This window comes from Silurus meridionalis, chromosome 1 (genome assembly GCF_014805685.1).
Source record: "Silurus meridionalis isolate SWU-2019-XX chromosome 1, ASM1480568v1, whole genome shotgun sequence".
Lineage (NCBI taxonomy): Eukaryota > Metazoa > Chordata > Actinopteri > Siluriformes > Siluridae > Silurus > Silurus meridionalis.
In genome coordinates, this window is record NC_060884.1 from 9,453,514 (window position 1) to 9,477,826 (window position 24,313).

At 36.6% G+C, this 24,313-nt stretch overlaps 2 protein-coding genes across 3 annotated transcripts; one reads left to right on the forward strand and one right to left on the reverse strand.

Moving 5' to 3' along the window:
- Window positions 1-645: 645 nt before the first annotated feature.
- On the forward strand, window positions 646-23,513 carry ergic3 (ERGIC and golgi 3). 2 transcript variants are annotated; one of them, XM_046848419.1, is made up of 14 exons: window positions 646-791; window positions 1,088-1,158; window positions 6,429-6,516; window positions 7,368-7,487; window positions 7,622-7,715; window positions 10,816-10,981; window positions 13,648-13,705; window positions 16,063-16,077; window positions 16,279-16,310; window positions 16,430-16,526; window positions 21,665-21,729; window positions 22,665-22,801; window positions 23,029-23,084; window positions 23,164-23,513. In XM_046848419.1, the coding sequence occupies exons 1-14, from the start codon at window positions 704-706 to the stop codon at window positions 23,241-23,243; spliced, it is 1,167 nt and encodes a 388-aa protein (XP_046704375.1). In that variant the 5' UTR covers window positions 646-703; the 3' UTR covers window positions 23,244-23,513. The 2 variants fall into 2 exon arrangements, with proteins under 2 accessions (XP_046704375.1, XP_046704381.1); XM_046848425.1 differs by lacking the exon at window positions 16,063-16,077.
- On the reverse strand, window positions 19,706-21,593 carry romo1 (reactive oxygen species modulator 1). The gene is made up of 3 exons (XM_046848437.1): window positions 21,437-21,593; window positions 20,680-20,827; window positions 19,706-19,918 (listed from the first exon to the last, which is right to left on the reverse strand). Exons 2-3 carry the CDS (start codon window positions 20,808-20,810, stop codon window positions 19,810-19,812), a joined length of 240 nt encoding a protein of 79 aa, XP_046704393.1. The 5' UTR covers window positions 20,811-20,827; window positions 21,437-21,593; the 3' UTR covers window positions 19,706-19,809.
- Window positions 23,514-24,313: the final 800 nt, after the last annotated feature.

Consider the following 24,313-nt stretch of genomic DNA (forward strand, 5'->3'; position numbering starts at 1 on the left):
AATATTTGTGTGGGGAATGTCTAACAGTTTAATCTTTGGGTCGAACTATGATTTTATTGTTTTAAGCTTATTACCCTATCCTCAAGTCAACATTTGTACACAAAACATTGCCCCAAAACCTACCGAGGTTTCTCATGATAAAACCTTCACGCACACAGACATTTATTCGAATCATTATGGTTTATGAGGATGTTTATGAAAGTGCAGATGTAGGTGACCGTTGGTTCAGACAGTTCTTGCTTGCACTCTTTGATTTATAAATTATTTCTGAGATAACAATGATCCTGAGTCCTTATACTCTACGAACCTACTTAATTCATACAGATGCTCAAATTATGATTGGAGGTTAACTTTTATGAAAATCACTTACTGTTGCATGGAAGCCTTCAGTTGTCAATGAGTTTACTGATTTTTATTTATTTTTTTTTTTTGACATTTAAACTGAGTTTAATACAATACATTTGAAAGTAAAATACTTCTGTTCCGTAGCTTTTTCGATGTACTTCTTTTTTTCAGGAATAAGATTGACACATCTGAGCACTTAATTACTGACTGACTGAATGAATTATTTTTTTACATATTGTAAAAAACAGTGCCATCTGCAGGCGCACAACTGTATAAACACAATTCCGCCTGACACCGGAAGAGAACCAGTTGAACTACCCAAGGCGGAAACGTCACTGCTGTAGGAGTGTAAGGGAAGATGGATGCATTAAATAAACTTAAACAATTTGATGCCTATCCAAAGACTCTAGAAGATTTTAGAATCAAAACGTGTGGTGGAGCCACGGGTGAGTGAAACTGCAGGCAAACGCTGCAGAATCAGACATCGCAACCTTTTAAACCGCTTGACTGTAGCTAGCTAAGTAGCGTTATTGTTTGTCTAAACTGATAATTTATCATTCTATTAGAACATCTAGTTCCGATCTTCAGAAATGAACCTTGACACACCGTACCGAACTAATTACTCTTTAATAATTCTTTGCAAGCTTAAATAAAGTGAAACCTGTTTACAATTAGCATAATCAGTTTTCAAAATGCCTGTTAACGTTTTTTTTTTTATTTGTTTTTTTTGTTTATTTGACAGTAACGATCGTCAGTGGGCTTATTATGCTCATCCTGTTTGTCTCGGAGTTGCAATATTATCTTACCAAAGAGGTAAGAGAACACCCTAAAGCTTATACCCAATGCAACACTCACATGTAATCAATTCTGGTAAGAGACAGGACTGCAAGACAATGCACACTGTGTGTGTGTGTGTGTGTGTGTGTGTGTGTGTGTGTGTGTTTGTTTATGTTTTATATATACTTTTAACTGTAGTCTGCAAAATGATTTGGAGTTTTATAACATATACATGACCCTCTCAGAAATAACGGTACCTACCTGTACTTTCTTATTAATGCTGCAGTGGTGGAATGAGTGGTTCTTTTTTGTTTTGCTGTTTCTATTACATATCTTTAACAAATAAATGTACTTGTAAATTGAAAGAAATAAAGAGTGAGAGAGTCAGAGGCCACCACATTTTTTAAAATCACCCTTTTATGAATTTAGTTACAATTCTGCAATTTAAATATTTTCTATGCACCACTTAAAAAAAATAAAATAAAAAAAAAACAGAAAAAATGGTGCTTACACCATATTTTCTTATGTACCTCTTATTAAATGTCTATAGAGATGTTATAAATAAAATAAAGCTTTAAAGGAAGTAACAGATTATTAGTGGTTTCTGGAGAGAGTTTGTAACTAGTTTATCTGTTATTCTACATTTAGGCATGGTATTGCACATTCAAGGCCTAATTGTATACATGTTGCATGATTCTGAAGCAGGTTTGGCACCACTATGTGTAAAGTGGAGCCAGCAGCTGGACCATTTTAAAGACCAGTGTGTTGGGAAAACAGTTCTGTTGATAGCTCTGGTGTAGGAACTTATGTTTAATCAGGCATACCTGAATAATCTGTTGTCTCTTAGTGAAATTGGTAACTGTGAGCTGAGAGTGTGACAAAAAAAAGTGACAAACATCAAATTAGTTTTCCATATTGAAAATACTTAAAATGGCATGAATCCATTCCAACCCTCAAAATGACACCCCGTTTTTTTTTTCCATGTTATTAAATTGGAAAATACATTTCTAAATAACAAATCTTGTATAAAAACATAATAGAGTATGTAAAGATAGAATAAGGTTTTATTCAGTGTATTTTCCTTGGAGATGAGACGACTTGAGCTAACGAAAACGCCGGTGGGGGGGTGGGGGGTGAATGTGTGTGTGTGTGTGTGTGTGTGTGTGGAGGGGTGGTAGAGGCGATAAGCGGAGGGAAAACTCGTTTTTTGCTATCACTTCTGTACACTACGTATCAATAAACTTTCAAATTTTTACTTTTTCTTCTTTGCTTGTCACAGTCTTCGCTTTCTGGCTTCACTTCGCCATCTAGCAGCGGCGTCTCGAGCTCGTACCTCAATTTTTTGCCCGCATAACAAAACAAAAAATCGACCGAGTGACCGCTCGTACCTCGGAAAACTCGCACATTAATGCACTCATAGGTCAAGGTACCACTGTGGTTGTGAAAGGAAGGAGAAAGACAGTGAACAATGACTTACTTGGTCAGCTACTGTTTAGATACAAGTCGTAACATTGTAACGCATTGAGTCTGGGTCATGGGATAGCTCGCTAACTCCAGTTGCAACAGAAATCATATAAGCACAAACAGGTTTCCAAAACTCGTTCTTTTTTATTTTTCTTGGCAACAGCATTACGGGTTAGTCAAAGAAACTTAGAAATGAGCATCAGAAAATAATAAGGACATATTCCTCAGACATACACACATGCATTAATACCGGAATTATTCTTAAAATGCCGCTCTGCTCTTAAAGGAGCCACAACATATTTCACTTGTTACACCTTTCGTTAAAGCCTGTGTAAAGTTCATTAGTTTCAGTGTAGACACCCGCAGCTTATATTTTTCTAAATCATCCAGTGTCCTGGGTCCTCTCTTATGCACTCTTCTCTTTAGCTCGCCCCACAGGTTTTCGATTGGGTTGAGGTCTGGGGACTGAGATGGCCATGGGAGGACCTTGAGTTTGTGACTGCTGAACCACTTTTGTGTAGATTTTGCCACATGTTTTGGATCATTATCCTGCTGAAAGACCCAATGACGACCCATCTTCAGCTTTCTGGCAGAGGCCATCAGGTTTTTATTTAAAATATCCTGGTACTTCAAAGCGTTCATAATGCCATGCACCCTAACAAGGTTCCCAGGGCCTTTGGAAGAGAAACAGGCCCACAGCATCACAGATCCTCCACCATACTTCACGGTGGGCATGAGGTGCTTTTCGGCATACTCATCTTTTGTTTTACGCCAGACCCACTTAGAGTGTTTGTTGCCAAAAAGCTCAATCTTATTCTCATCTGACCAAAGCACACGATCCCAGTTGAAGTCCCAGTACCGCTTAGCAAACTCCAGGCGTTTACGTTTGTGAGTGTTAGTGAGAAAAGGCTTTTTCCTTGCATGCCTCCCAAACAGCTTGTTGGCATGTAGAGGCGTCTGATGGTTGTTTTGGAGACTCTGTGACCCCAAGATGCCACTCTTTGATGCAATTCTGTGACGGTGAGCTTGGGAAATTTTTTTACTTCTCTTACCATCCTCCTCACTGTGCGTTGTGGCAAGATAAACTTGGGACCTCTTCCAGCCTTGTTTGTCACTGTTCCAGTTGTTTTAAACTTCTTAATGATTCCTCTGACTGTAGATACCGGCAAGTTAAGGCGAGTGGCTATTTTCTTGTAGCCATTGCCTGACTTATGAAGGTCGACACACATCTGCCTTACTTGAATGGTGTGTTCTCTTGTCTTTGCCATGTTGACAAATGGGTAAGAGAATTAGGCCTCTGTGTCACATCATATTTATACCCCAGGGAAACAGGAAATCATGAATTACTAATTAAAAGTCCCTAGATACCCTGACCAACCTTAGCAACTACAGAAAAATATAAAAAAAAAAAAAAATTAAAAATTAAATTTTCAGAGGAATTGTTAGGGGTGACAATAATTGTGGGACACATGATTTCAAGTTTTTTTTTCTCTGAATGTATGATTTTTTTTACCACCAAAGTTATGTACTTAAATGAAAGGTTGGATTTTTCTCTTTTTTTGCATTTGGGTTCTATGTTGTTTTAAAAAAAAGGAGAATTTTTAGAAGTCCACGACCACATCTTAAACAGGGGTGCCAATAATTGTGGAGGGCACTGTGTGTGTGTGTGTATATATATATATATATATATATATATATATATATATATATATATATATATATATATATATATATATATATATATATATATATATATATATATAGTGTGTTGTGCTTGTTACTAAAAAATAGTAACTAGTTCCAGTTACTCGTTACTTCATTCAAAAAGTAACTTAGTTACTTTGTTGATTACTTACACCAAAAAGTAATGCATTACTGTTAAAAGTAACTTTTTAGTTACTTTTTTAAAGAACGTTCTTTAATGTTCCCATTAATGCCCTTTTATGCGTTATGGTCTGTACAAACACAAAACTGACTTAAACACAAAGTCATTTTTAAACACTATTTTATTAAAGTCAGAGCAGCACAAACTGAATATATCACAAGGATTTCTGAAATAAATAACAAAACAAGCTGAATAATATATTCACAATTAAAAACTAAAGTGGCTTCTGCTGTTGTGTTGAGCTTTTAAAAAATGTTCCTTTCACAGCTGAAGTATAAAAAATATCAACAATGTAAAACAGAACACCGGGTTAGCTTCTGGCTTCTAGCATGGAGTTTCTGGAGGAGCTTTAACAGATTGGAGTTGCTGTTTATCGCAGTAGATACGAGCTCCGAACCAGAAAGACACAGCTTACATTTGACTTAAAAGTTTTTGTCTTTATACTCAACTAAAGTGAAATAATGAGCAGATTTCCACTTTGAGAAACTAGTCTTGCTCTGTCCTCGACTCCCCATTACTGCCGCACAGACCTGAATAAAAAAAGTACAGGCGCTGTTGTGCTTTTTTTAACCAGGGCTGAAGTGTTCTGCTGCCATGACAGATCCTCAGAGATGTCAACTCCCAGGAACTTAAAGCTGGAGACTCGCTTGACTGGTAGATGTCTCCTGCTGTTGGATTTCCGAAAGCCCACAATGAGCTCTTTGGTCTTAGTAGCGTTGAGGGTCAGGTTGTTGTTGGCACACCATGCTGTCAGATTAGGGATCTCTTCCTTGTAGGCCGATTCATCGTTGTTGTCGATCTGGCTGACCACGTGGTGTCATCTGCATACTTGATGAAGATGTTGGAGTTATACAGAGGAGCACAATCGTGGGTGAACAGGGAGATGAGTAGTGGGCTCAGAACACAGCTTTGCAGTATGCCAGTGTTTAGAATGAGGGTTGAGGATACCTGGTTGCCCAACCTGACAGATTGAGGTCTGTTGGTGAGAAAGTCCAGAATCGATCTGCAGGTGGAGGTGCAGATACCCAGGTCACTGAGCTTAGTGCTTAGTACAGTACAGTACAGTACAGTGCAGAAAGCATACTCAAAGTCATATAGAGTTTGTAAAAGACCTTTCCTGCTACAAAATAAATAAAAGCCTTGAATTAAGTAGCAGAATTTGGCAATAATACAGTGGAACCCGGTTATATCGCTGGCCTAGGGGACGCCAAAAAGCTTCGAGATAACCGAGGATCGAGATAAACGAAAACCAATATGGGGCAATATATTAACGTGCTTTGAAATTTTTTTATGTACATGATGTGCGTTATTTAATGAAAAGGTGCATGCTCCCTCCCCGAAGTCGAGTTAACCGAGGTCGAGATAAGTGGGTTCGACTGTAGTTTAATTCATATAAAATTTATTTAAAATGAATTAAACTATTATCAAATACAAAAAGTGTAAAAATGTGTTGTTTAGTGCCAGGCTTCATTTGCATACTCTACAGCATGTGCTCTCCTGCAGTATACACACATGCTGTAGAGTATGCATCAAGGTATTACAGTTAATATTTATACTTGCATGCACAGTGTAAAGCAACTTATAGCTATTACACTAAGGTTGTGGTCTGAATAGGGTACTGAGAACACATCAATGCTAAAATACTTGGAGAAAAAAAAAACTGCGTTCCTGAGGATCACTAATGTCGTGTGCAGCTGATTTCCTTTCAGGGCTATTATAACAGAACTGAGTATGGTTCATTAAAAATAAATTGATACATATGAAAACACCACTCTGAGACCACTGGGGTGTTAAACAGTGAACTGTGAAACAACCTAATTTTGTTTAGCACTTGCTAAAGTTAATGTTAGTTACATTGCCTGTAATTGGATACACAGGACAACACTGACCATGCTATTGTAATGACAGCTACATATAACATAAAGATCATATTTTTAGGCAACGTCTTTGATTACAGGTCTATCCTGAACTCTTTGTGGACACTTCAAGAGGAGACAAGCTAAAGATCAACATTGATGTCACATTTCCCCATATGCCATGTGCTTGTAAGTACATTTTCCCACATGCTTCTACTGAGAAACCTTGCCATTGTTGACATGGCTCTATGAAGTAATGTCTTGTCTCTGTGTTTCTAAATACTAGGGGTGTCCCCGACTAAGGATTTACATAGTCTAATCAGAATCGCCAAGTCTTGCCTATATTCGACAGCCAATCCAATCGTGTGTGTGCATGTGTTTGTGTGTGTGTTGGGTGGGGGATTACGGGCAGAGAATTGATTTTCTTTTATACGCAGCACACAGAAAAAGCGACCAAAACTGCCTGTAAAGTGATAGACAAAACGGACAATGCCATTTTATTTTTTTTAAGTTAAAATTAAAGTTAATTCATTCAAAATTAATTTACAGAATTAATTAATTAAATTTATATAAATTTACAGAATATACCAGACTTTAAATATTTAAATCTCTGCAACCAAGATGCTCCTGTGTCAGTCACAGATCATGGAAAGGGAAACTTAAATCTGTCACGGGGTGGTTGGATTTGTTCACACACATTAAAAATATTTTTAAAAGCTTCTTTCTTTTTACGTTTATTTATAGTATTATCAGAGTAGGCTGTATATTAACTTATTGGGAGGAAACCAGTAGTTTTATGTGAAATCGAACATTGAGCACCCATATAGCCAAAATAGCATGGTCCTTGTTTCATGACACCTCTGCAAAGATTCAACAGTGAGATTTTTAGAATCAGGTTCCTCTTATTGAAGTATCAAATCTTCAAATATTCAGGGTCCCTATCGTATACATATAATATATCAGATGTGAAATGTAGCTATGGACTTATCATCCACTTTTACATATAAGTTTCAACTGTTCCTGTCATTCATGTTTCTCAGATTTGAGCATTGATGCCATGGATGTAGCAGGAGACCAGCAACTGGATGTGGAGCACAACCTCTTCAAGCTAAGACTGGACAAGGATGGCAAACCGGTCAGCAGTGAAGCAGAGAAGCATGGTTTGTTAATCCATTTGATTAATTAAATTAATATTTAAATATATACTTGATGTAGATAGATTTTCAAATACCTCCAACTAAAATGGATGTAACACAACAAGCAAGGCTCTCTGATACTATTTGATTCTTTGCAGATTTGGGCAAAGTTGAGGGTGAGATATTTGACCCTAGTAAGCTGGATCCAGATCGCTGTGAAAGTTGTTATGGAGCAGAAACAGATACTTTGAAGTGAGTATTTTTTAACTATCTGAGCTGGGGCCTGTTTGTGTATGTATTTGTTCATCGTTATAGCTGTTGTTATATAGAATTGTTGCCAGACTTGTCTGCAAGTTAACCAAAAAGCAAAACTACATTAGCATTTCTTACAGTGTGTGAAACGTTTAAAAATATTGGGTTTGTTGTATTTATCATTAAATATTATATTTATTTAGGTTTGCTGGGGTCACTATACAGTTCCAAAACGTCAAAAACTATGCTTTGGGAGGGTCCTGAAATGGGTTTCCAATGCCAAGCAATTGCACACAAGCTTAAGATCACAAAGACAAGTGCCAGCTGGAGTGGTGTAAATACTGTTATTTGGAGCAGTGGGGAAAAAAAAAACAAGCAGTAGCAAGCCAAAAAAATGTGCACTTGAAATCGCAAAATGGCATAAAATATTAAAAGAAAACTTTGAGCCAGTTCTTGATATTCTTTTAAGCATCATTCTGTTTGCCCTATTAAAGCAAAATGGATTATTGAAGTTATGTCAAGCAATAAGGTCTGCTATATTAATAAATGAATTAATAAATGAACATGAATATAAAATTATGATCTATCATAAAGATCTTGATGTGTTAAATTGTGTACTCAAGTAAAAAGTAGTTATTACTACTAACTGTTTTAGTGTCACGCTGGTAACTGGACCTCACATCATATTAATATTAGGGCTGTCAATGGATTAAAATATTTAATTGCATCTAAATCGCACATTTCTATTTGTTTCTTAATGTACCATATATTAATACTTAGTTTTTAATACTCTAAGCCAGTGGTCCCTAACCCCTGGGCCATGTGGGTCAATTGGTACCGGGCCACACAGAAAGAATACATAACTTAAATTATGTTTTATTTATTATCTGATTCTGAGCAATGTTTTATTTTGGAAAATGACCAGATTCTCTCCACCACATCTGTCTATGACTCACTCTTGATGCATGTCATGATGCTTGCATCACATACCTCCATCTAGCCCCTTTAAGAAGGTAATACTCTACCTTCTTAAAGGGGCTGCTCCGGCCGGTAACGCATAATACATTACCGCTAAATTCAAACCCCCAAGCTAGCAAAATGAACAAAAAACAACACAGTATTCATATTTAGAAAATACCAGTTTTTGTGCCGGTCATATCATTTTATTTTGTTGTATTTATCCGCCACACCTTAAAGGCCGGTCCGTGAAAATATTGCCTGACAACTGGTCCATGGCACAATAAAGGTTGGGGACCACTGTTTTAAACTACTTAAAGAACATTGCACCTATGTTTGGATCCACCCTATTTTTTTATTTAAAAAATACTGTTAGCTCGATTATTTAATCAATTATAAGCTTTGTACATCTGTTCTTGGTATGAGTTCTTGGTTTCACCTGTGAGAACTGTTGTGGTTCATTTCATTTGTTGTTACAAAGGATGAACCAACATAAAGACCAAAGAGCTGTGTATCAAAAAGAAAGTCCTATTTAAACGATGCTATTTAATTTTTTGCACCTTTTTAAAATAGGTTGGCATTAGGGCTGCACGATTCTTGCTAAAATGTGAGTCACAATTTTTCTCCATGGGAATTGAGATCACGATTCTCTCACACGATTCTCATGTTTTCAACCAAAACATTTATTGCACTCAAGTAAAAACAGTGCTACACAGGATTTTCAAGTATAATAAAAGTAGTGTTAATTTGCATTTTGCAGTTCTTTCTCGACTGTCATGCGACACTGAGTATATAGACCTGGCAACGCAACGGATGAAAAATAGTTGCGAGAGGGCAGACAGTAGCGCTTGTCTGAAGTCTTTATCATTGCCTTAAATCCCTCGTTTTCAACAGTGTTTATTGGAGCCATGTCTTTAGCTAGGTGATGAGCGATGACGTTTGTTATGTCTTTGTGCCGCTGGGAACTTGAGGGGTATGGGGATGCACCGTGTAATGTCTGAGTTATTGAAGTTTGTGTGGTCTGGCGGCTGGTATTTTTGGTGTGGCTCCTTGTCTTTCATGGCTAACTCGCACTGTATTTTGTGGTGACGTCTGAGGTGGTTGTAGAGATTGGTGGTGTTACCTTGCGGGGCTGCCACAATGCCAAAGCACTGCTTACAGATTACGACTCGTTGCGCATCATCGTCAGGTTTAAACCCGAAAAAATTCCACACGGTGCAATGTGCTCCTTTTTTCGTTACCAATGTTGCTGCATCGTCGCCACCAGGAATTTCCGAACTGGCACTCATTTTTTCCTCTCTTTTGAATGAAACCAATGTTACCGCTCTAAATCCACCAATGTATTCGGGTCTGCCGCTTTGATACACGTCATGTGAGTGACAGCAGAACGCCGCAAATAAGGACGAGGGAGGAGAGAAACGATCGGGTCTGATTGGTGGATAAATAGGGTTTGGTTTTACACAGTGTGAGTAAGTTTGACTGATATAGCATCTTAGATTGTTGTAAGTAAATACGTGAACACGTGAATGCAGCATCTGAATACAGGGAAATACTATATATGCACGTGAATCGCCGTCATTTAAAAAGAAGATCGAATGTATGTATGAATCGAGATTCATTTTTCGATTAATCGTGCAGCCCTAGTTGGCATGCATGTGTACACATGTTTGGTATAGATCTCTATATTTGTATAAATCTATATTAATACTATTGTACTGCTGTTTCTTCTACAACTTGGGAGTTAATATTTTTATGTTCCTTTGTTGATTGGGATGCATGTTTGAGATCCTTTTTTTCCCAAGGTCATTCTGTTAAAAGTTACTGGGTTTTGACTTGTATATCCTGATAATTAACAGAATTCAAGTGTGACGGCCAGCATGTACCTGCTCCAAGCAACTGTGTCTTTTAAAATTGACATAGTTGAACACATTTCAGGAAAGCGCTAATTATCCTCTTCTACATACATAAATTACAGAATGTTTTTTAAGGTGTTATTGCTTCAGAGGCCACGTTTGCTGTCTTTTATTTATGGCCACAGATGGCTGTGACATTATTGTAATTCAAACTTACTATTTAATGTAATAAATAATGTAACCAACAGATAATTGAGCCAAAGAACTACTGAATTCTTTGTGATAAATAGGTGCTGTAACACATGTGATGATGTGCGTGAGGCATACCGTCGCCGTGGCTGGGCCTTTAAGACGCCTGACACCATTGAGCAGTGCAAGAGAGAGGGCTTCAGTCAGAAGATGCAAGAGCAGAAGAATGAAGGTTGCCAGGTCTATGGTTTCCTCGAGGTCAATAAGGTAGCAAACATACACTGAAAGCAATATAGGTTTATGACTAGGGATGGGATTCTTTACATTTTGTTGATACCGATACTTCTTTTCAATACAGAAACCTATTGATACTGTTATTGATACTACTCTTTATAATTTGATGCGAAAAGACAATGTAAAAAGATGTTGAAAAATGTAAGTTATTTTATTATTGCTGAACTTCATTATGTGTGAATGGACTACTTCTTTGTGTCTGATATTGTGTTACTGTCTAATTCCTCTGAAACCCTTTCTAGCCTAGCGTTTCCTGTGGGGTTATTCATATTTAGAGTTACATTTCAAAACCGATGTGGCGTCACCAAAGACTACCAGTACTAACTAAAACTTCTTTCGTATTGAGTGTTACATTTACTTGAGGCTATTGCAGGGAAGATGCATTTAGAGTTGGAGTTGCGAGACATTTTTTTTTTTATGGTGGATACGGAGTTTTCTCCTCGTTCCTCTATTTCTCATTGTGTGTAGTTAAATGGACTAAACGAAGCATTGAGGCAAAATTATTTGTCGATTAATTTTATACAATTTAATTTTTTTAATCGAATTACTCGTTACTAATAATTGGATAATTTTTTTTTATTCATTAATTTATTTATTTATATATATATATATATATATATATATATATATATATATATATATATATATATATATATATATATATATATATATATAAAATAAATAATCTCAGTCTCCATACTACTCTGTCCTCTACATCTGCCACTTTCAAACCAACTACCTACATGTCTTTCTTCACCACATCTGTGAACTTCCTTTTTGGACTTCTTCTTTTTCTCCTTCCTGGTGGCTCTATCTTCAGCATTCTCCTACCAATATACCCCATGTCCCTCCTCTGTACATGTCCATCTCGATCAGGCCTCTTTCACTTTGTCCCCAAAACGTCCTACATGCACGGTCTCTCTAATAAACTCATTTCTAATTCTGTCCATTGTTGTCAGTCCCAATGAAAATCTCAACATCTTCAGCTCTGCTACCTCCACCTCCACCTCCTGTCTTTTAGTCAGTGCCACTGTCTCTAAATCATACAACGTTGCAGGTCTCACCACAGTCCTATAAACTTTCCCTTTCACTCTTGCAGATCCCCTTCTATCACAAATTACTCCTGCTACTCTTCTCCACCCACTCCACCCTGCTTACACTCTTTTTTTTCTTCACTTCTCTAACACACTGTCCATTACTTTGCACTGTTGACCCCCATGTACCTGAACTCCTCCACCTTCTCCACCTCTTTTTCCTGCACACCTGACTTCCTCATACAATACCACAGCTGCTCTCTCGGTACCCTGTCATATGCTTTCTCTAAATCCACAAACACAATGCAATTCTTCTGTCCATCTCTATACTTCAAAGCAAATAATGCGTCTGTGGTGCTCTTCCTCGGCATGAAACCATACTGTTGCTCACAGATGGTCATCTCAGTGTATTTATGTATAAAAGTGTACTGTTTGACATTTTAAAGCCTATAGTGGCTGCTTGTTGAGAAGTGGATGGGGTATTTCTCCCTTGAACAAATTCACTCATGCTGGGTTGTTTCTTTCTGTAAAAAAAATAAGAGTATTTGAGAGATATTTTTAATAATAATTGCAGATTCGACATCCATGCTCTAAAAAGATATACAGCATATATAAGCATCTAGAATTTAATTAATTACATTTAGTATAATAATGAAATGATATGCATAAATTAAATATAAAAACATTGAAAACATGCCTGTGAATGAAGTAAGCCGCAGTAAATCACGTTTGAAAACAGATATGTTAAATGCTGTAGCAGACAAATGTTAAAAAAAAGAGAATGGAACAGAAAAGCTCAGCAAGCTAACAGGCTTATAAAGAAAGTAAAAAATATATACATTGGTTATAAAAAATTTAAATCGTTTACAGCTGCTGTTATTTTGTTGTATTTTTTTTTGTGTGTTTGTTTGAGAGCGAGCTGATTGCACAACCTGTTGCTCGCGAGTCACGACAGAACAGGTCCAGTGCGACTGTCCCAAAGTTAGCAAGCAAACAATTCACACAAAAGCACTTAATTAAACTACACCATTTCACATGATAAGGAGATAGTTTGCTCTTACCGCGTTTTACATTTATCCGTGACACTAGTCTGGTTTCTGTTTCGATAGCGGCTGTGTTATCTAACTCGTAACTTGAGCAGACCAACTAATCGAAAACAGCATTCACTTCATCATCGATTTTTATAAATTTTATTGATTAGTTGTTGCAGCCCTATTTTCAACATTGCCCACATGACTGATTGCACACACTCCATATGCGCATGGATATCACACGTATGTCGAGCAAACTTTGGTCACGTGATGACATCATTCAGGTATGAAGAAAAAAAAAAAAACAGGCAGCTTCTAATTTAAAATTAACACCGAAGTATACAGAGATAAAACAACGCGAGTATCGATAACAGTACTGTTTGTCCTGAAGCTTATCGGTAGTCCAGTATTTACCCAATTACGTACCGGTCCCTATTTATGTCATTTCATTTAAGTTAATTTCATTTGCCAGCATTTATGCAACAAATTGTTTATACAGCTACTTCAATGCTTATCACATTTCTTGCAGGTTGCTTTAGATAAAATATATGACTAAAATTATTTCTTGACTTAGGTGGCTGGTAACTTTCACTTTGCTCCTGGAAAGAGCTTTCAGCAGTCTCATGTTCATGGTACGTACTGAGGCTAGTTTACTTTATCAGCTCAGATTCACATTTTCAGTTTTTTGAGATTATTCAGATTAACTATGTATTTGTAACAAACAAGCCAGGAGTAGAATCTGAGATTTTGTTATAAGTTAGATTCTAAAGCGCATCCTTTATTTGAATATGGTACAGAATATATATGTGCATGTAAACCACCCCTCTTTATATGCTTTGCTTATTTGTGTTATATGTTTTAAGGGGGCTCTTTTTATCTAGACTGCCCAAACTGTTTTCTTTAGTTTAGCTAATTTTGACCGGTTTAAAGAAACAACTGAGCCAAGTTTTTTGTGTCTTGGTCCACATAAAAATTAACCATGGTTCAGTTGATTTATGGTGGGAAGACAATTTTATGACTGTCCATACTGAAAACAAATGTGAAGTGAACCAAAGCAGTGTACAGTGAAATTAATTACTTTTAATATTAATTACAAGTATACTAATTAGGGATTAATTAATTGTTTTAAACTTCAACAGAGTGTGGAATTCAACACAGGCTTGCAATATTACCCTATTAATCTGAAATGACTGAATTATGCAGTCCCCTATATACTGCTATACTGCTATATACTGAAGACATCTGAGTTTGAGATCAAAACTATGACACTATAGAATATATAGAATAATTTATAGAATAGTTTGGTTATAATTGCACAATTACAATTAAACTAGCACCCACATCGGCCGTTTGTGGAAAAGATGCACCCCTGTGCAAGATGATGCAGATTGGAACTTCAGGTGCAGCTCTGATGACATTAGTATGTTTATCTAAGCTTGTTTGCGATTTTACTGGGTAACTGATACATTCCAGAAAACAACCATTTTAATGTTTGCCAACCTGAAACCATGGGTGGATAAAACCATCCAGAGATTTCACACCACTGCATATAACACAATGACAGTCTATAAGACACCCTCCTTCAGAATGGTGAATACAGACACTTCTGCATGCAGATAAAGAATGTCAGAATGGGAAATCATTTCACAGTTTCTGAGCATGATATGAGGAATACTTTCAGGATATTGAATACTAGTAAAGCAGCAGGACCAGACTGCATCACAGGTCAGGTCCTGTACTGACCAGATACCACCTCTATTCAGAGTAATTCAATGTCTCTCTAGAACAGTAATTCAGTCAGTAATTCCAACATTCATCAAAAAGTCCATTATCATTCCTGTCCCAGAAGAAATCACACCCACCTACCTCAATGACTATCGTCCAGTAACATCAGTTTTGATGTTTTTAAAAACTGGCCAAGGATTTTATTGGCTCCTTACTTACCTGGCACTTGACTATTACAGATTGCATACCACCCCTCTACAGATACCTCCATTTTACATCTTATTTACACAGCCCTGAGCCATGTAGACACCAGGAAGATCAATCAACCCTAGTGGAGAGAGTGGACAATTTTCGATACCTTGGTATTAATGTCATGCAGGTCTTGTCATGATCCAGTCAGAGTATCCCTGGTAAAGATGGCCATGCTTTCAGCTGGGCCTGCACCACTGCTGTCTGACTTGTCCATTTTGGTGTAGTAGTTTTCAGGACATTACATGAAACAAAACACCCTTTCTTCACTCTGTAATTGATAAAGACTGGGGCATTTGTCATTTCGTCTTCATACATTCGTTCAGAAGTTGATTTGCTCCTAATCTTTTCCTTCCCTTTGATAAATTGAAAACTGGATGGGTTTAAACAAAAGGTTCTAAGTACAGTAAGTATAGTAAGTATTTGTAATAGTAAGTTGTTTAACAAAATGTTGTAAATATAAGGAACTAAGATGTCTTCAGTGTGTAGAAAAAAAGACAATAATTGGAAGTTCTTTGAACAAATTATGTTAAAACACTAGAGGCTTTTGACAATTAACTCAGAACTGTGCTGTGATACCAAAGCCATGTAGAAAATGAGAGAAAATGTTTTTGTACAGATAAATAAAATTATCATGTTGTGGCCTTCAAATGTGCTGTGTTGGAGGGAGGTGGGGGTGGAATTGCAAGACGTGTTGGACATTTTCTGTACAAGCAACATATATACTTATACTGGTTGGAGGAATATTTATTCGAATATTTTCACCAATTAATCTCAAAACAGGGGTTTCTTATTTCTTTTAGTGTAAGGTGTTTTACTAATAGAAATACTACAAACACAGTGTAGTTTAGTTTTATTTTGTAAATTGCTGTTCATTACAACAGAAAAATAGACACACAAAGAATAGACACTTTCCCAATCCATTAAAAGAGTAAAACAAATTTGAAGTGAAGACACTTGTTTCCCAAAAGAAAAAAAAAAACATTACCATGACTCCTTTTTCTTCTTTCTGCAGTTCATGCTGTGGAAAGTAAGTCAAACTTTTACTTGTATAGATTTACAGTCCCCTTCATACATTTGTTATACCTAAAAACCTTTGATTTCTCACTCTTTTATTATGCTTTGCTTTTATTTCAGAATTGTGACTTTGTTGACTAATCAGAATCAAGGAGTTACTTTGCACAACCAAACAACTTATAACATGTTTGCCAAAACTTTTTTTCCTTCCCAGTTCATGATTTGCAGAGTTATGGACTGGATAATGTAAGCTTTGCTTCTTGGTTTTTTTTTTTATATTCTACAAAGTCTGATACTGTCATACTGTATGTTATCAATTATTATATCACTGGTGTAAGTTAATTACATTTCTTAAATATTCATAGATCAACATGACCCATTTGATTAAACATCTCTCATTTGGAAAAGATTACCCTGGAATTGTCAACCCACTTGATGGAACTAATGTTGAAGCTGCACAAGGTATGTAGCTTTTATTAATATGTTTACCAGACCATGTTTTGGATCAAGGATTTTACGCTTCAATAAAGCTCATCAGTACAACAACATAAACATTGGCAACATGCAACTTTCAGATCTCGAATTGAGATCATACCAGAAATTTAAATATAAACACTATGATTTTGGATTTTTTTTGTAAGTATATTATTCAGATTGAAAAGCATTTAAACAAAAATTAATTGTGAATTTTGTAGTTTGCACAATTATTTGATTAAAATGTGAAAGATGAAAATATGTTTATTCAATAAATTAGAATATAATTAAAAAGTTGATTTATTTTAGTAATTCAATATAAAAAGTGAAACTCGTATATTATAGATTCATCACACACAGACCGATATATTTCAAGTGTTTATCTTCAAAATTTTTAAAAATAATCATTGACACCCTGCATGTGGAGGGTAAGACACAAAAGGTCATTGCTAAAGAAGCTGACTGTTCACAAAGTGCTGTATCCAAGCACATTAATGGAAAGTTGAATGTAAGGAAATAATTTTAGAAAAAGGTGAAACGAAGCCCATTCAAGAATCTGGGGAGATTCACAAAGAGTGGACCTGCAGCTGGAGTCAGTGCTTTAAGAGCCACCACACACAGACGTATCCATGGGCTACAACGGACACCTTGTGTCAAGCCACTCCTGAACCAGAGACAACGTCAGAGGTGTCTTACCTGGGCAAAGGACAAAAAGGACTGGACATTTGCTCAGTGGGCCAAAGTCGTCTTTTCAAATGAAAGGAAAGAAAATTTTGCATTTCATTTGGAAATCAAGGTCCCAGAATCTGGAAGAAGAGGAGAGGCACAGAATCCAAGTTGCTTGAGGTCCAGTGTAAAGTTTGCACAGTCAATGGTGGCTTGGAGAGTCGTGTCATCTGCTGGTGTTGGTCCACTGTGTTTTATCCGGTCCAAGGTCAACACAGCCGTCTACCGGGAAGTTTTAGAGCACTTCATGCTTCCCTCTGCTGACCAGCTTTATGGAGATGCTGATTTAAATTTTCAACAGTATTTGGCACCTGCCCACGCGGCCAAAAGCACTATTAAATGGTTTAAGGGCCATGGTATTCATGTGCTTAATTGGCCAGCTAACTCGCCCGACCTAAACCACATGGAGAATCTATGGGGTATTGTAAAGAGGAAGATATGAGACACCAGACCAAACAACGTAGAGGAGCTGAAGGCCGATATCAGAGCAACCTGGGCTTCCCTAACATGTCAGCAGCGTCACAGACTGATCGCCTCGGATGCCACTGCAGTATTTCATGCAAAGGGAGCCCCGACAGAGTATTGAATTCTGTACATGTTCATACTTTTCAGTAGTTCAACATTTCTGTATTAAACATTTTTTATTGGTCTTAAGTAATATTCTAATTTTCTGAGATATCTATATAAAATAGATATGATCTGAATTTTGGGTTTTTATTAGTTGTAAGCCATAATCATCAAAATTAAAAGAAATAAGCACTTGAAATATACCAGTCTGTGTGTGATGAATCTATATAATATACGAGTTTCATTTTTTGTATTGAATTACTAAAACAAAAATAACTTTTTAAATGATATTCTAATTTATTGAGATGCACCTGTAATAGCAGCATGTAGTTTAAATAAATAGGTAAATTATTCTGTGGAAAAACTGGTGTCAAACAAGTGTCCCTTATTTAAGGACGAAGGAAGCAAATGTTGTACTGTGCATTTCTCTCTGAAAATCTTAAAATGGGTCATTCCAGACATTGTTCAGAAGGACAGCGTACTTTGATTACAAAGTTGATTAGAGAGGGGAAAACATAAAAAAGTGCAGTAAATTATAGGCTGCCCAGCTAAAATGATATCAAATGCTTTAAAATGGCAAACAAAACCAGAAAGTTGTGGAAGAAAACAGAAAACTACTATTCAAATATATTGAAGTAAAGACAAAATGGCAAAGACTCGGCCACTAATCAGCTCCAGGGCGATCAAAGAATGTCTAAAGTTACCTGTAAGTAAGTAATTGGCCACACACATAGTCTGATGGCCTACAAACACTGAATTCAAGCCACAGTACACTGTGAAGACAGGGAAGCATGGGGGTGCAAACATCATGATATGGGGATGCTTCTCATACTATGGTGTTGGGCCTATTTATCGCATTCCAGGGATAATGGATCAGTTTGTGTACATTAAAATACCTAAAGAGGTCATGTTGCCTTTTAAAAGCCTTTTGAAATTGGTGTTTTAACAAGACAACGACCCCAAACACTCTTCAGGCTCTTCTCTGTTTTGGCACCGAGGTGGTGGAATGAACTTCCCCTAGATGTCCGTACAGCAGAGTCCCTGACTATCTTCAAACGACGACTAAAAACCTACCTCTTCCTGAAATACCTACATTAGCACTTCCCAAGTTTGTAGAATTCGAGTTATATTTATATTAAGTTTGTAATCTTGCGTACCAGTGTAGATTTATTTATTACTAGAGACTCAAAGCACTTTTGTACGTCGCTCTGGATAAGGGCGTCTGCTAAATGTCACAAATGTAAATGTAAACACACCAGTAAGCCAGCATCTTGGTTCCAGACCAACAAGATTAATGTTATAGTGGCCAGCTTAATCCCAAACCTTAATCCAACTGGGTGACCACAAAAATGCTGTTTCTGAGGCAAAACCACGAAATTCAGAGAAATTGTGGTGTGTATTGCAGTCGTCCTGGGCTGGAATACCTGTGTGCCAGAGGTTGGTACGCTCCATGCAACACAGATGTGAAGCAGTTCTCAGAAATCGTGGTTATACAGCTAAAGCTTAGTTTAGAACACCACCTCTGGCAAATTTTAAAAGAGGCATGGCAAAGGATATGAATGGCATTGTTCATATACACATTACAGCGCAGTAAAAAAAAAGTATATTTCCAGACTATTGAACCAGACTGAAAGCTATTGATAAACTACTAGGATTCTTCACAAATTTCATTTTGAATTGCAAATGTTCAGTTGCACACGACAGCACAAGTGTTAATCAGAGTTGTACTAACTTGTAGAACAACTGAGGTATTGATGCTTGTAATGGAAACTCGAGATGGCTCCTTTTACATAATTATAATTATTATTATTAAGTGGTACTGTATTCCTTTATCAAAAACAAAAAAAAAACCCAGTAATTATCAAAACAGGACATTTGTTTTACAACTTTATTGCTTTAAAATTACAATTTTATGAACATACTGTTTTCTAGCATTGCAAATATATGAAAAAGATTTAGAATCAAGTGAACAGTGCAGTCAGCAGCGAATGCCCATGCCAATGGCCATGAAGGTCCCAAATGTACCCCCACTTTGCATCATGGTCTTTCCCACTCCACTCATCAGTTCACGACCTCTCATCCCAATTCTGTATAGAAAAAAGTATAATATTTATACAGCATAGCAAAAAATAAGTCAGTCAACATAGTATACAGTAATCCTCCGCTTTACCACGGTTTGAATCTCGCGTCCCCGGTTTATTGCATTTGCCACATAACTAATTTGTTTCGCTGATTTTCAAATAGCACGATAGACCAAAAAACATGGTGAATTGTTTTTATGGAGTTTTATGTTGAAATAATGAAACTTATTAATAAAAATATAATTATTAATTATAAAATGAAGTAACATGTACAGTACACTACTGTATACATAAAATATCATTTTTGGGTGGTGTCAGTTTATTGCAGTTTTAGAACGTCACCACAGCGATAAACAGAGGATTACTGTATATATGTACCAAAAGATGCCAATATTATCTGTTCCACCCTTCTCTCCTTGAGGTCAACTTTGCTTTATTCAACCCCATGACACAGGTGGCTATGTCAGCACCATTTCAACTCTCAATATCCTGGGAATTACACTTTTGAAAACGTTTCACCACTGAAAAAGAATCCAGGCATCGCTCACGGTTTTAATACACCATACTTGGTTAGTCTTAAAGCCTGTGCCCCTGATGTTTTATTTGCAACACTGCAAAAGTTCTAGGGCATGAACGTGTGGGGTCTTTTTTTTTTAAAAGTGTCCCTTTGTCTAAGATTACTGTTACACCTCTGCACTAGAAAATGTTTTATCCTTGAAAGTTGGCAACCACCCTGTTAAAACTGTTTAGCAAAGTGGAGATCTTACCGTAGACAGGAGAAGGTTCCAAACATGGCGCCAGCTGCCATTCCAACCGCAAAGCCCATCATGAAGCCCATTTTAACCCTGTCAAAACAGTTTGGCTGTGTCTGTCCGTATGGCCCAACAGCTACAGGCATCTGTCCTCTGGGCAGGTCTAAACGAACACACATTCATCTTTAGCCATTGAATCAAGATGTTTGCTAGTGACGTGAAAAACATTTGTTCTTTCTCCCTGTCTGTAGATTTTGGCATGTGTATTACTATAGCTTCATTATAGACTTAAGGCTGGGAGTGTATTTCAGGATAATGCTATACATCATGATAGTTCCTTTAAGTATAGTGTTGCTATAGAGAGAATTCTAGGAGCATCAGTCTCAAATTGATATTTATTTGAACTGTGTCTCATTTTAAAGTAAAAACAAAAAAAACACAAAAAAGTTATAGATATTCTTATACTCGGCTTTTTTTTTTTACTCTATACACTCGTATTTTTCGAACTAGAAACCTCAAAAAATTTACATTAGCTGAAGACATGAGCCATGTTTAGATTGATGCTATGGAACCCAAAATGTTAGCTACCTGTTATGCATGTAACCATAATAAATCTATGTTTTGTTTAAGACGAGGTTAAGCATCTAATCTATTTTTCTGATAATTCAGTACGACTAGCCACCATGCTAATCTGTCACCTCGGTCAGGCTCTAACACTGTCAAAAGTACAAACAGAAACTTTGCAGAATGTAGAAATGCAAAAATGTTATACCTTTTCCAAATAAATGATCAAGAATTTTCAAGAAGCGTTTTAAGACCGATTCGAAGCTCGCACTTCGTGCAACTGCGTGTTGTAAATGTTAGCCCTTTTAGAAAGACGCCATTACGTAACCGGAAGCAGTTAGCGGAGCACATAGCCTTTTAGCGCCTCCTACAGGCATAACCTAGTCTGCAGCTGATTTCTTCTTAACATTTCTCCCTTTCCCCTCTTATTTTCCAGCGTCAATGATGTACCAGTACTTCGTGAAAATAGTTCCAACAATTTACGTTAAAGGAGACGGCGAGGTGAGTTTTCTACAAGTGAAAGTAAACTGAAATTAAATAGTTCGCCACTGTCTGAAATGTATGGGACTGTAGCCTGATTCCATCTCCCTAAAACCACATGTATAGGTTTTCTATTTATTGAGAAATTAGTCGTACAAGGCTACCAAAACGTTAAATATTAATTAAAGATAATGCACTAACAACAAAGTATAAATCTTATAATGTGCAAGTTTCTACTTCCGGGTCAAGTAGTTGTCGTTTTAAATCTCACTAGCAAATGAGAGTAAAATACTGTTACGCCCCGCCCACGAGAGATTGAACAGTGGACAGAAACGTGTGGAGCGCGGACGAATAGCGGGATTATCGAAAAGGAAACTTAACGAATAGTGTAATTTATTTTAAGGCCATGTTAAATGAGCGCATTGTTTTCTTGATTTGTAAAATACTGTGACGAGAGAGAAATAAGATTAGCACAGGCAAAAATCTCCAACATTACGAGCGGATGACTAGTGTCATTAATTTTCAATGTTGTTCATTCCAATGCAGTTGTAGGTTTTCAGCCAACTGTATAGTTAACAGTGATGCATTATTATAGAGAATCGCGTGCACAAGAAGCTTTTATATATTTTCACTATCATTATTTATTCATTCATTAACTATCTTCAGCCTATCCTGGGAACTCACATACAGTGACCTAAGTACATGATCAGTCTTAGGACCATGCAGTTTTGAGACATTAACATGACCTACTACACCACCTAATTTTTATTTTTATCATTATGATATTTATTTTTAAAAGACTCCTGTTTATGACTCACATTATCATGATATTTTTCACCAAATATGCCATTTGGATGTCAGTGATGTGCCTAGCCAAACAGAAAATAATGGGTCACAAGTGTGTGATATGTGCTGATTAGATTGATTGTGTGTCTAAACAGTTTTTGTATTCATAGGTGGTGAAAACAAACCAATTTTCAGTAACCAGACATGAAAAAGTAGCCAATGGTTTGATTGGAGATCAAGGTCTTCCTGGTGTATTTGTGCTCTATGAGCTCTCACCCATGATGGTCAAATTCACAGAGAAACAGCGGTACGTTTTTACAGCACAAATGCAGGATGCAGGAATACCTTGAATCTTGATTTTTTTTCTTCATGGTTTATTGTTGTGTTGCAGAACAAACCTTTAACAATTTATTTGCAATTTACGATATAATTGCAATTTGAAGTAATTGTCCAAGGACTAATGGTAATGCGTAATTTACAACAACTTATATTCTGACTGACTGCACTCTGACCAACTGTTGTTTGTCCTTCCAGGTCATTCACTCATTTTCTAACAGGAGTCTGTGCTATTATAGGTGGTGTTTTTACAGGTTGGTGAAATGATTTTGTTCCTAGAATTTGTACCAATCCATAATGCAGCAATTGTAAATTATTTTTCTATTTTTCTAGTTGCTGGACTTATTGATTCCTTAATATACCACTCTGCAAAAGCCATACAGAAGAAGATTGAGTTGGGAAAAGCTTCCTAGCTATGTCTCTGAACCTACCATGAACAATTGCCGGACACTTGTATTGGTTGAAAGAGAGAATGTCTAGCCTTGTCTGTGTGAATCTGGCCACAGAGAACACTTCCTGGGCACATGGCCTCGCCATTGGACATGCTTGGGTTCTTTTCTGACGTTTTCATATTAATGACCTGGAAATTTCTAGAGTTAATTTTGATGATGAGGCACAGTTGAATAATTTGTACATTGAAATTGAAAAAATATAGTATTGCTAGATAAATGTCACTGAAAGCAGTCCAAAGCTATTGTTTACTTTACATGTATTTAATTATTGTAATATTAGTAACCTTTGACATTCATATTTAACAAAAAACTTCTGTAGTTCCTGAGTGGAAAATGCAAAGTAGAAGGAGTGTTTTCTTTGAGTTATCATTGTTAAAGTTTAAAAATTATGAATTCTGATGTTTATTTGAGCTCCAGTCACATTTAAGTTTTATTTTTATAATGGAAATGTGTGTGTGTGTGTGTGTGTGTGTGTGTGTGTGTGTGTGTGTGTGTGTGTGTGTGTGTGTGTGTGTGTGTGTGTGTATGTGTGTGTGTATGTGTGTGTGTGTGTGTGTGTGTGTGTGTGTGTGTGTGTGTGTGTATATATATATATATATATATATATATATATATATATATATATATATATATATATATATATAATATGAGAGAGAGGAGGTTTGTTTCATCTCCATTTTTTCATGTTGGGTAATGGTTTCTTTTACTACTTCACCCAGAATGGATTCGAGCTGCTGCTGGCAGTAATGACAGAGCGGTGTAGCTCTTACTATCCCTACCTCTAGTTCATCCAGCAAAGTCACCAGCTCATCTGTATACTCTGTGCAGATAAAATTAATAACCTTCCACTTTTTATTGCTAGCTGAAAGAGTGCACCTTGTATCTTTATTACTCCTCTACATTGGATTTTTCATTGGAATACCTGTGACATTGAAGATCATTGAAAATGTTGACAAAAAATGTTTTGTTCTTTTCTCTTTTTTTTAGGAACTAATAGCAAACTTGATTAACTCTACTTTCAAATTTTGACT

Bases quoted from the DNA above. Each gene is read 5' to 3' on its own strand.
- ergic3 (XM_046848419.1), top strand. From the start codon at position 704: ATGGATGCATTAAATAAACTTAAACAATTTGATGCCTATCCAAAGACT. The intron at 6,517-7,367 runs GTAAGTACATTT...CATGTTTCTCAG, and splicing joins TCCCCATATGCCATGTGCTT to ATTTGAGCATTGATGCCATG. The intron at 16,311-16,429 runs GTAAGCTTTGCT...AAATATTCATAG, and splicing joins AGAGTTATGGACTGGATAAT to ATCAACATGACCCATTTGAT.
- romo1 (XM_046848437.1), bottom strand. From the start codon at position 20,810: ATGCCTGTAGCTGTTGGGCCATACGGACAGACACAGCCAAACTGTTTT. The intron at 19,919-20,679 runs GTAAGATCTCCA...TTTTCTATACAG, and splicing joins GGAACCTTCTCCTGTCTACG to AATTGGGATGAGAGGTCGTG.